The 12,781-nt window shown below is 48.0% G+C and overlaps 1 protein-coding gene across 3 annotated transcripts in view; it reads right to left on the reverse strand.

Moving 5' to 3' along the window:
- Positions 1-1,835: 1,835 nt before the first annotated feature.
- The window catches only part of Sae1 (SUMO1 activating enzyme subunit 1), a 65,113-nt gene continuing 54,167 nt past the window's right edge, over positions 1,836-12,781 (reverse strand). Inside the window, exons 9-10 of one of the 3 annotated variants that reach the window (XM_029532158.1) lie at positions 10,426-10,524; positions 9,668-10,172 (exon numbers count right to left, since the gene is read on the reverse strand). In XM_029532158.1, coding sequence (XP_029388018.1) covers positions 10,432-10,524 — 93 coding nt within the window. In that variant the 3' untranslated portion in view covers positions 9,668-10,172; positions 10,426-10,431. Of the gene's footprint in view, positions 2,223-9,660; positions 10,525-12,781 lie in introns of those variants that run through there. The other 2 variants (XM_021219008.2, XM_021219006.1) reach the window with 2 other exon arrangements.

A 12,781-nucleotide genomic window follows, 5' to 3' on the forward strand; every position in this document is an offset into this window, starting at 1 on the left:
CAAGTGCTGGGATTAAAGGCGTGTGCCACCACCGCCCGGCTCGACTTTTGGACTCTTAAGGGCAGTCATACTAAAAGGTAAGCTAGAGGCTGGTCTGGTGGCACAGGCTTGTAGCTACTTAGGAGGCCTGAGCAACTCAGTGAGACCCAGACTCAACAATGGGGAGGAGACAGCTGAAGAGCTGGCTCAGCAGTTAAAAGCATGGGCTGTTCTTCAAGAGGATCTGCATTCAGTTCCCAGCACCCATGCAGCAGCTCACACTCTGTAACTCAAGTTCCAGATCTGATACCTCCTAGCTCTGTGGGTGCCAGGCATGTGCACAGTGCCCATTCCATGAAAACAAACAAACAAACAAAAAACGCAAACCCCCAAAACACAAATATGCACATAAGATAAGTAAAGGAGCCGGAGAGGTGGCTCACCTGTGAAGAGCACTGACTGCTCTTCCAGAGGTCCTGAGTTCAATTCCCAGCAAGCACATGGTGGCTCACAACTATGTATAATGTTATCTGATGCCCTCTTCTGGCCTGCAGGCATTCATGTAGATACAACCTTCATATACAATTAATTAATTTAAAAATTAAATAAAATTTAAAAAGTAGTAGAAAGACTAGGAATATTGCTCAGTGGTAGAGCCCCTGCCTAGAATCCCCCAGTGAGGGGCTGGGGGCGTGGCTCAGTGGTAGANCCCCTGCCTAGAATCCCCCAGTGAGGGGCTGGGGGCGTGGCTCAGTGGTAGAGCCCCTGCCTAGTAGGATCTGGAGGTGTGGCTCAACAGAACACAAGGCCCTGGGTTCAATTACTTATATCAAGAGAAAAAGGGAAGGCAGGATGAAAGAGGCAGACAAGTTGTAGCTACACAGAGCTGGCAGCTACTGCTGTAGCCTTAAGAGAGCAAGCACACAGAGGGACTAATCTTCATGTGTATTTATTCCATCAGGTATGAAGGGTATAACTAAGCTTGAGATTTACTGTATGAATGAATGAATAGCTTGTAATTTAGAAGCCACTGTTTGAAGAGCTTGAGTTACAGATTGTGAGCTCTGTCCTGAAGGACATGGGGTCTAGCCTGGCCTGTGACCAGCCTCAGGGGTCTAGCCTGGCCCTGTGACCAGCCCTCAGTGCTGAGCGCAGCCTCAGAACCCACTTTACATTATTTTGAGAGAGGAGAGTTTTCCCTACTAACCGACTGAGAATTGGCCCAGTGCTGTCCTTGAACCCTCTCAAGTACCAGCTTTGTAATGACTCCAGGCAGAGGCAGATACGTAATATACCCCTCCCTGGTGGCCAACGACAGTGAAGGCAATTCAGGGGAAGTGGGTCTTCTAGAGGGCAGTGGGCATACAGGAGAGGAATCCGATGAAGCCACATCTACTGCCCTCCTGAGCATCTCCACTAGAAGAAAGTATACGAGTTCGCAGCGGTTCAGAAAAGTGCCAAATCTGGGGTGTGATGTGGTGGTGCACACCTTTAATCCCAGCACTCGGGAGGCAGAGGCAGGCGGATCTCTCTGAGTTGGAGTCCAGCCTGGTCTACAGAGCAAGTTCCAGGACAGCTATGGCTATGTAGAGAAACTTTGGTGGTGGGGGAAGCGCCAAGACTAATCAAGTCATATACAGGAACAATACAACAGGCTTCATTGTTTCTGCACAGTACAACCAGTCTGAAAATGTTATGTGTTACGTTCAGGTAAAGAAGCTTGCCACCAGGCATAAGAGCCTGACTTCAGCCCCCAGGCCTGTATTATAGAGGGAGAGAACTATTCTCTATGAGTTGTCCTCTGACCTCCACAGAAGCACCCTGTCTTTAAAACTATCGATTCTTTTAATATTTTTAATATCTTTAATAAGATTTAACTGATAAATTTTCATAAGTATTGTATGGGCCAGATTGCTAACACATGTCTGACATTCCAGTACTTGGGGAGTGGGGGGCAGGGGGGCGGCGGCAGGAGGATCAGGAGTCCAAGGTCAGTCCGGGAATAGGTGAGACCTTATATTAGGTGATTCCTTGTTGCTTCTGCCAAAATATTCTATAACAAGAAGAGCTGTTGTTGGGGACTGGAGATGTGCTTAACAGGACCCCTTGTCTTGGGAGAAGACTTAGGTTCAGTTCCCAGCACCTACAGGGCAGCTCATAACATCCGTAATTCCAGTTCCAGGGGATCAGATGTCCTCTTCTGGCTTTTCTGTGCACTGGACACACGTGGTGCCCAGACAAACCTATAGTGGGCAAAACATGGAGATACAAAAATGAATTTTGTTTTTAGACTTTTTTTTTTTTTTTTTGGTTTTTCGAGACAGGGTTTCTCTGTGTATCCCTGGCTGTCCTGGAACTCACTCTGTAGACCAGGCTGATCTCGAACTCAGAAATCCTCCTACCTCTGCCTCCCAAGTGCTGGGATTAAAGGCATGCACCACCACTGCCCGGCTATTTTATTTTTTTAAAGATTTGTTTATTGTATGTATGTGGGTACACTGTAGCTGTCTTCAGACACACCAGAAGAGGGCATCGGATCCCGTTACAGATGGTTGTGAGCCACCATGTGGTTGCTGGGAATTGAACTTGGGACCTTTGGAAGAGCAGCCAGTACACTTAACCACGGAGCCATCTTTCCAGTCCTAGATTTATTTATTTTATGTGTATGAGTACACTGTCACTGTCTTCAGACACCAGAAGAGGGCATTGGATCCCCAGGTGTTTGTGAGCCACCATGTGGTTGCTGGGAATTGAACTTGGGACCTTTGGAAGAGCAGCCAGTACACTTAACCACGGAGCCATCTTTCCAGTCCTAGATTTATTTATTTTATGTGTATGAGTACACTGTCACTGTCTTCAGACACCAGAAGAGGGCATTGGATCCCCAGGTGTTTGTGAGCCACCATGTGGTTGCTGAGAACTGAACTCGGGACCATCTTTAGCCATCTCTCCAGCCCACAAAAATGAATTTTAAAAATGGAAAAGAAAGAAAGGAAGAAAAAAAGAAGAAGTAACTTAAAGGTGGAAATATTCTGGCTCCCAGTTGGAGGGGACCTTCCATCAAGGCAGTAAAAGAACCTGAGGTGGCTGGTCTGTCACCTTGTACCCACAGCCAGGAAGCAGAGGCAGGCGATCACTCCTGTTCCCAATATTTCTTCTTTTTGTCTGGAATCCTGGCCCATGGAATGGTGCTGCCCATACTTAACGGCAGGTTGGTCGTCCCCGCTTAACGAACTCAATCTAGAGACTCAGAAGTTTGTCTCTGAGAGACTGTGAGGACCTTCCTGTCACTGTTTAGTATCGCAGTGTCTCAGAGAAAATCAGTTCTCAGCCAGGAGAGGGTCTCCAGAAGTGCTGAGACCAGGCTGGCCTATAGGCTGTGATGTCTCCCAACAATGGCCACGGGAACTCCACAGTCTACCTTCATCCCATCCCATCCTCTCAGCTTCGAACATCATCTTCTGCTGGCATCAAGTCCCATTGTCTTGCACGGTCTACTGCATGGTCTCATTTTCTTTTTTGTTTTTCCGCTTTGTTTTGTTTTGTTTTGTTTTCCCCTTGAGATGGGGTTTCTCTGTGTAGCCCTGGCTGTTTTGCAACACTCTGTAGGCCAACCACCTGCCTCTGCTTCCTGAGTGCTGGGATTAAAGGCATTCGCCACCACAGCCTGCTTTATAGCTTATTCCTGAAATTTTTTAACAAAAAATGAAAATATAGTGCTGGGTGTGGTGGCACACGCCTTTAATCCCAGCACTAGGGAGGCAGAGGCAGGCGGATTTCTGAGTTCGAGGCCAGCCTGGTCTACAGAGTGAGTTCCAGGACAGCCAGGGCTACACAGAGAAACCCCGTCTCGAAAAACAAAACAAAACAAAACAAAACAAAAAAGAAGGAAGGAAGGAAGGAAGAAAGAAAAACTATATAGTTTCAGCCTGAGCTGGTAAGGTAGAGAGGGTGTCTTTTCTCCTGTCTCCCACTGGCTCATTTACATTTTGCTTGGTGCCTTGGTGACTGCAGGCATGCCTGCCTGGAGACAGGATTTCCCCCACCCCACCCCCACTCACCCCCACCCCAGTCGTGGAGCTCTGGGGATCTGCCCTCATCATCAATCCTCAATGCTAGGGTTACAGGCACAGGCAGACACACCCAGCCTTTCACATGGGATCCAGGGATTCAAACTCAGGCCAACTCCCGGGTCCTATTCATGTTTTATGGGGCTAGGGATAGAATCCAAAGGCCTTATACATGGTAGGCAAGTGCTAAATGACCAAGCTATACCGCAACTCCTCCGTCAGCATTTTAAGGAGTTTTACAGACTCTTGCCCTCTTTTTTTTTTTTTTTCTTTTGAGACAAGTTTCGATTAGCCTAAGCTGGCCTTGAACTCCCAACCTTCCCGCTTTACCTCCTAAGTATTGGCAATTGATCCCAGGGCTTTGTGCATGCCAGTCATACGCCAGCCTCTCAACTCACCGTTAGAAGGGTAAAAGTCCATCCTGGTGGCTGGCTGGGGCAGCCCAGGACATTTGATTGTGTGTCTGGCTTGCTCACACCTCTAGCAGCACAAGAACAGAAAGCTCAGGCTAGAAGCAGGTTGATCCCTCAGAGCACCCTACCCAGAAACACAGGGCATCCATCAGCTTACGCTTTCACAATGCCCCAGACAGTGCCACCAACTAAGGAGCAAAGGTTCACAGACAGAAACCTGTGGAGAATCCATTCAAACCAATACATGTGCATGCATGTGTGTGCAAATGCTCACTACACAATAGGGGCATGTGTGCACACACGCATACACACACATGCATACATACATGTATATATACATACCAACTTGGAACATGATTTGCCTCTTTAGCCCAGACTGGCTGCTGACTTATTATATCCACACAACCTTCAAATCTTCCATATTCTTTTTGTTTGTTTGTTTTCCAAGACAGGGTTTCTCTGTATAGCCCTGGCTGTTCTAGAACTCATGCTGTAGACCAGGCTGGCCTCAAACTCAGAAATTCACCTGCCTCTGCCTCCCAAGTGCTGGGATTAAAGGCGTGCACCACCACTGTCTGGCTCTTCCATAGTCTTCTCTTCTCCCCGCCCCCTGGCCTCCACCCCCCTTTTCTTCCTTTTGAGACAGGGTTTCTTGATATAGCCCTGGAACGCATTCTTTAGACCAGGCTGGTCTTGGATTTATAGATTCATCTGCCTCTGTCTTCTGAGTGCCGGGATTAAAAATGTGCTCCACCACCCCTCAGTCCTCCATTTTCTGCCTCAGTCTGAGTACTAGGTTCATAGCTTTGAGCCAACACATTTGCCTCTTAGTTAGCCTTATAATTTGTGGGTGGGCAGTAAAGTTCTGGTTATATAGCATGAAGCCTTGTGTACCATAGTTCAGACCTTGAGATCATTTCTCACAAGAGGTTATGAAGTTTTTACACAGTGTATGTATACTTCATGTATATATTTGTGTGTATATGTGTGAATGTATGCATGTGTGTGTATATGTACGTGTCTGTGTGTGTATGTCTTTCAGGTTTTGTATTTTACCGCATGGGTCTTGGGGAACAAACCTCAGGAAGCTCCTGTGCCTGCTGAGTCACCTTGCTCAACCTTTTCAGTCTTTCATACTTTTTGGGGGGCTGCAAAATTTCTTACTGTGTTTTCAATTCAATGATTCTCGCCTCCATTATATTACGTCTATTGAGTACATTTTCCAGCTCTAGAATGTTCATTTGGTTCTTTTATACCATGTGTTGCTGATTCTAGGTATACCAGGAACCTATTCCTTTTACTATAGTTTTTAAGAGTCTCATGTACCCTGGGCTAACATTCAACTTGCTACTTGGTGGAGATCTGCCCACCTCTGCCCCTGACCAGACTACTTCTCCTTTTTTAAAGATTAGTTCTTATTCTACATGTATGTGTGATTCCCCATATATGTGTGTATACCATATGTATGCTTGGGGCGTGCAGAAGATAGAAGAGGGTATCAGATCCCTTTGAGTTACGACTGGTTGTGACCCACCGTGTGGGTACTGGGACCTGAACCCCATCTTTCCAGCCACAAGATTGCCTTCTTTTCCCAGATCCAAACACTGAGAGTAGAAAATTTCCCCCTTGCATCAAGATGCAGGGATACTTATAGCCAGAAGCTATGCTGTACAAACCCAATAGGCTCCTAGAAAAATAAACCCAAGAGAAAAGGAAGCAGCTGCAGCCACCATGGCTTCTGCCCAAGGGATGCAGGAACTTAAGTGGCCCCACACCTTCCCAGGAAGGGGCTTAGCACCTCTGCTTTGCACATGTCCCCATCCTGCCATGGCTGCTTTGGAGAAAGATGAACTTTTGCCTACCAATTTATTTCCTTCTTAAAAAGGATCACAGTGTGTAGGGGGTGGTGTGGGGGGGCAGTTCAGGTGGTTGTGGTGCAAGTCTTTAATTCGAGCAGTACGGAGGCTGACAGGAAGGCAGATTTCTTGAGTTCCAAGCCAGCCTGAACAGATTGAATTCCAAGAAGGCCCAGGGCTACACAGAGAAACACTGTACCCAAAACACAAGGAACAAAACAAACAGAATATCTCTGTGGCTGGAGAGATAGCTCAGCAGTTAAGACTACTTGTTGTAGCTGGGCATGGTGGCACACGCCTTTAATCCCAGTGCTCGGGAAGTAGAGGCAGGCGGATTTCTGAGTTCGAGGCCAGCCTGGTCTACAAAGTGAGTTCCAGGACAGCCAGGGCTATACAGAGACACCCTGTCTTGAAAAACAACAAGAAAACCCAAACAAACAAAAAGAATGTGGTACATGTAAAGGCATACATGCAGGTATAACTACTATAAACAAAAAATGAAAACACATTCACCTAAGTGGGACCAGTGAGATGGCTCAGTGGGTAAAGGTGATCCCTGTAACCCACATAGGACTCCTCTGAATCCACTGACCGACCCCCCACAAGCACTCCTTGGTGCCTGGCACAGGGACCCCAACTCATCAGCTTAATAGCGCATAATTTTTAGCTGTTGGGCCATGTTGTTGGCCCTAACATACATTCTTTTACTTGTCTGGTTTTATGAGACAGGGCTTCTCTGTGTAACAGTTGTCCAAGCTGTCCTGGAACTCACTCTATAGACCAGGCTGGCCTTGAATTCAGACATCTGCTTGCCTCTGCCTCCTGAGTGCACCAACACTGACTTTTTAACTTATTTATTTATTATATGTAAGAACACTGTAGCTGTCTTCAGACACTCCAGAAGAGGGCATCTGATCTCATTACAGATGGTTATGAGCCACCATGTGGTTGCTGGGATTTGAACTCAGGACCTTCAGAAGAGCAATCGGGTGCTCTTACCCACTGAGCCATCTCACCAGCTCCCTTTTTAACATATTCTTAAACACAAGCTGTATAAAGGAGGTTTTAAAAAACCTTACTTGTCCATGATGGACATAGGTCTCCATAGCTGAGTCTGGGTGGAACTTGGCCATCTGGAACGCTTCCCTCTCAGGACTTATCAGGGTGACCTCGGGGAGGGGAAAGTGGATACAGCCAACACATCCAAAGAGCATCTCACGTTTCTCTACAAAATCCTGAGTTCAGCCATGAGGGCAGCTGCTAGGATTATGAGTCTAACAGGCTGCCAGATGCACTGCGGGTTTTTTTCTTGTTTACTCTTTGAGATGAGTTCTCACTGTTTAGCTCATGCTGAGTTTGAACTCGAGATCCTCCTGGTCCAACAACAGCTGGGGACATAGGCATACACTGCTAGCACACTTGTGGAATGACTGAGACCGTAGACTGTTTAGACCAAGCGAGCAATCTCCATCTGAGTTGATTCCCAGAACCCACAACGTGGAAGAATCTTCACCCATTCTTGCTCTTCGGTATGGCCCGGATGAAGGTGGGTCTTCCTATGTCAAATGATTAAGAACCCTCACAGGTGTAATCCAGTTCCTTGGGTTTCAGTTAATTCCAGATGTGGTCAAATTGACGACCAAGACTTGACACACAATCTTATGTTTAATCTTCAAATGAAAATAATAACTGGTCCGCTCATAACGATGAAAGTCTAACATGATGTAAGTATCCCCAGAGCAACTGCAGAAGCATTATGTTACTGGTTTTGCTTGTTTTTGATACAGGGTCTGACCGTGTAGCCCTGCCGTCACCGAACTCTATGTAGACCAGGTTGACCTCAAACTCAGACATCCATCTGCTTCTGTCTCCAGAGTGGTAGGATTTAGGGTGTGGCTCTCCATGTCAGCAGCATCATAAACCCTAGGTTTGCTCTCCGACCTCAGCATGAGAACTGTATAGTACTGTATAGCACCTACACACTTAACACCCACACTCGGAGAAATGCATTGAACAGTTTTTAAAAGTAGGTAAGACTGAACATAGAAGAGTTATTGCTTTATTAATTTTGGTTTGAGACAAGGTCTATGTAGTCCTAGCTGTCCTGGATTTCCTGGCTGTCCTGCCTAGCTGTGTTTGTCTTTTGTGCAGCCCACTCTCCAGCTTTGAGAAGGGTGAACTGGAGGCACTGCACCTCGGGGCAGCTCACCCCCATGCCCTGCTCCCTTGACTCCTATGCCTCTGAGGATAAGTTCTGTCCCCACAAAGCTGCGTTCCTTGCAGAGGTTCTAGAAGCCATCACTTTACTGGCTTTCCAGACACTTAAGGATATTCCTATCTGAGGGTACTTGTAATCTGGAGATGTGTGGAATTTGAAAGCTCAGTGCCCGCTTGCCTGGGGCTGGCATCTTCCAGATTCCCCAGAGGCCCTCTTGGTGACTCAGTCTGTGATCTAGAGGTACCAGATGGGAAGTTTGTTTCATGTAGGTTTAGGAGTACCTGCTCCCCCTTGTGACCAAGACTTTCCACTGCAACCAGAAAGGTGACTTTCCTTCTACCTTTTTTTTTTTTTTTTTTTTTAAAAGATTTATTTATTTATTATATGTAAGTACATTGTAGCTGTCTTCAGACACTCCAGAAGAGGGCATCAGATCATGTTACGGATAGTTATGAGCCACCATGTGGTTGCTGGGATTTGAACTCCGGACCTTCGGAAGAGCAGTCGGGTGCTCTTACCCACTGAGCCATCTCAACAGCCCTCCTTCTGCCTTTCATACCCCATGAAATCCACAGGGCTGCTGATCCCAGTGCCACAGCTGTGTTAATGGCGCCCAGAAAGGGACTCCTCTACAACAGGGTTCCACTGCACCTGGGGTGGATATGGGGAGACATGGGTGGGAACTGTGTTTTGCACCAACTAGAGCACAGGGGACTAATAACTGGAGCTGATGGTACTGCAGGGAAGCCCCATCTTATAGCCATAAGGTTCTGCTTTCCACCTCACCAACTGGCTGCACAGCAGGGGTTGGCTTTGAACTTGTGACCTTCCTGTCTCAGCCTCCCAGGTGCTGACACAACAGGAGTGTGCCACCCACCATGGTTAAGCTGGGCTCTCTGGCTCACCCACTTGACTTCAGTCTGTTAGTACTGAGACCCTCAGCACACAGGCAGGAGCCTAAGCATCTACGTGTCCCATCTGCAGTGCAACTGCTGTATTATCAAAAGGACAAAGGAAGCAAGGGGGCGGGGCTGGAGACAGCAGGAACCTTTTAAGCATAAGAGGGTGTGAGACTTTTCAGGTTTACCTACCCATGTTTCTAAAACAGGAGACAAGCAAGCTTGAGAGAAACACACTTTATTATCATTCTCTATCCAACAACCAAGGGGATCTACAAACCAGACAAGCTGCCCTCATACTCCTAGAAGACCAAACCAGCTGCCCCCAACCCACCCCAGTCAGGGGGCCTGGGTGCCCAGTATGAGGAGCTGGGAGACAGTAACCCACCCTAACCCTGCCTTTATTATATTTTGAGAAACGTTGTTGGTACATTATGTAGACCAACTTGGCCTTGAAATTTACAGCAACCCCCCTGCCACGGCATCCCAATGTCTAGGATTACAAGCCTGCATAATGGCCCCTAGCATTAAATCTACCTTTTAGAAGTAAACTGTTTGGGCTGAAAAGATGGCTCAACCATTAAAGGTAAGGTGCATAGGCTCACAACCAAAAGACATGACAAATGGGTGGCAGTCTTTCCCTTCCAACACCCAGCTCCAGACTGAGGAAGGGTCAACAACAGAGCGCTGTTCTCAGTTCTCCAGGCAGCTCTGGGTCTCGCATCCCCTCTGTTGACCTATAGAAGGAAGTTAAGTCCAAAAGGTGACAAGAAACTCTGATATCATGAAATATGATGCTCTCACCAGGCGTTGCCAGTCCCCAGTGACAGCCCAAGGGAGCAATGCCAGAGGGGTGCCACGTGATTACCATACTCAGGACCCCGCATGTCCCTGACAGCTGCAAAGACAAAGGCAGGATGAAGTCTGGCCTGCTTGCTCTAGAAAAATGATCCAGAGAGAGGGCAGGTGACTTGGTGGCCTTGTACACACCTCAGCTCACTGGGGACCAAGGCACTCCACAATTCCACTCCCCTTCATGCCGTCGAAGAAGAAGAAGTTGTTGTGAGGAGGGTCCCTTTGAGACAGGGCCTGGAGAGAGGAGAAAAGGGCTCAGCTTCAGTGTTGAGAGACAGAAGAACACCACATTGATGGGCCTTCTAAAGTGGGCAGGGAAAAATAAAGGGAAAATGACAAAGGAAGGGCAAAAGAGAGGCCTGTGGGCAAAAGCTTCTGCTTAAGCTGGGAGGTGGCGCCACCACTCTAATCCTAGGACTTAGGAGGGGGAGGCAGGTGGATCGCTGTGAGTTCCAGACCAGCTTAGCCTACAGAAAAACTATGTCTAGAAAAACACCATTTAAAACAAACAAAAAATCAGAGAAAAAAAGCAAGAGGCCTAACACAACCATGACCAAGCTTAAACAGAGCTTCACCGAGCTTCAGAGTTCAGAGCCCCTGAAATGGCATTCAGATCTCGGTGAGTACAAGGCTAGCAGAGTGCCCGTGGGCTACACAGTGGGACTCTGTCACCAACCAACCAACCAACCAACCAACCAACCAACCAACCAACCAACCACTTATAACTGGTTTAGTACAGTGCTCCTCAACTGTGGCTGGCCCACCCAGGCTCCAGGGGTCACCTGCATGTGGAGGAACTCCTCTGCCATCCCTTTCTTGTCCCTTCCCAGGATACATTTTTCAGTAACAGGAGCTGTTGTCATCAATGGGAAGGAGCACTGTCTACCGGTGCCATAGAGACAACACTCCCAGAGCCTACAGCCAAAGTGGGCATCACCCGTATCTATCTCCTTCATGGCTCTGCTGACGAGGCTGGTCTTGGTCTCCTGGGTTCCCGGATCAGTGCTCCAGCCTCCTGAGCAGCTGCAACTGCAGATGCTGGCTCTATTTCAGTTTTTTTTTTTTTTTTTTTTTTTTTTTGGAGACAGGGTTTCTCTGTGTAGCCCTGGCTGTCCTAGAATTCACTCTGCAGACCAGGCTGGCCTCGAACTCAGAAATCCGTCTGCCTCTGCCTGTCTAGTGCTGGGATTAAAGGCGTGCGCCACCACTGCCAGGCTCTACTTGAGTTTTAATATGAGGTCTGCTATGGACGTTGCTTTCACTCTTCCCTCTACCACCATGGACAGAAACTCATGGGCCATAGGGATGGCTGAAGCCTAAATCCTGCCAGACCAGACAGTGAGTGACTAGAAGGATGCGAAGGGAGGGAGGGAGCAAGGGAGGGAGGAGGAAAAAGCTGATCTGCAGGACTTTCCCTCTCCCTCTAACTGCTCCCAAGTACTTTTAATAGGTGCTCAGAGAGAGGGCCTCAGATGCAGGCTTTCCTGCCAGCTGGCTCTAGTGTGCTAAGCAGAGGGAGTGGAGGGATGAAGGGACAGGGCAGAGGGTGACCATGGGGCAAAAGGTAAAGTGCTTCTCGAGCAAGATGGGGTACGAGATTCCAAACACACCCAGCAACCAAGAATGTAGAGTGCTCTGGCTGTCTGGGGTAAACAGAAACAAGATGCTGAGCAACAGCTGTACCCAGCAGGCAGGAAGGAGGGGGCAGCACTAAGACAGGGATGTGTAGAAGTCACCATCAACAATGGTTCCAGGACACCTGCCTCAGCCTCCACTTTCCAACCTCACCCCCTCTCCCCAGGGCAAACAGTGCCAGGCTAGTCTCTGGAGTGGTGTTATTGGGGCAACATCTGCAGAGCCTCTAGGTTCTCCTGTTTCTCCAGCCACTGCTGTCTAGAGTGTAGAATCGGGGTGACTTGGGCAAATGAGTTTAGATCAGAGAGCTCATCAGCAAAGGAGAGAAAAGGATGGTAAAGCTACAGGATTCAGACTGAACCTTTACACAGCAAGGAGACCCCAAGGCACAGCAGCAAGAACCCAGTGTCTCTATACACTGCCCTCCTTGGTCTGAACTTGCAGAGATGTGGAGCTCAGTCAGCCGTGTCTCTGTCCACAGCAGACAAGATTACAGACACTTCTGCAGAGAAGAGCTGTCCTGTGGCTCATGTTTGCATTCCAAGCACTCAGGAGGCTCAGAGTTCAAGGTCAGCCTGGGTTATCCAATAAGATCCTATCTCAAAAAACAAAAACAAAACAAACAAAATTAAAGTTTCTGAATTCAGGATCCTTGGGTATGCTAAACAAACACTAGCACTGAGCTACACCCTAGTCCTGCATAAGACAAATTTAAGAAAGTTGGGCAAAGCTGGGCGTGGCGGCGCACGCCTTTAATCCCAACACTCGGGAGGCAGAGGCAGGCAGATTTCTGAGTTCGAGGCCAGCCTGGTCTACAAAGTGAGTTCCAGGACAGCCAGGGCTATACAGAGAAACC

Source organism: Mus pahari, chromosome 19 (genome assembly GCF_900095145.1).
Source record: "Mus pahari chromosome 19, PAHARI_EIJ_v1.1, whole genome shotgun sequence".
NCBI lineage: Eukaryota > Metazoa > Chordata > Mammalia > Rodentia > Muridae > Mus > Mus pahari.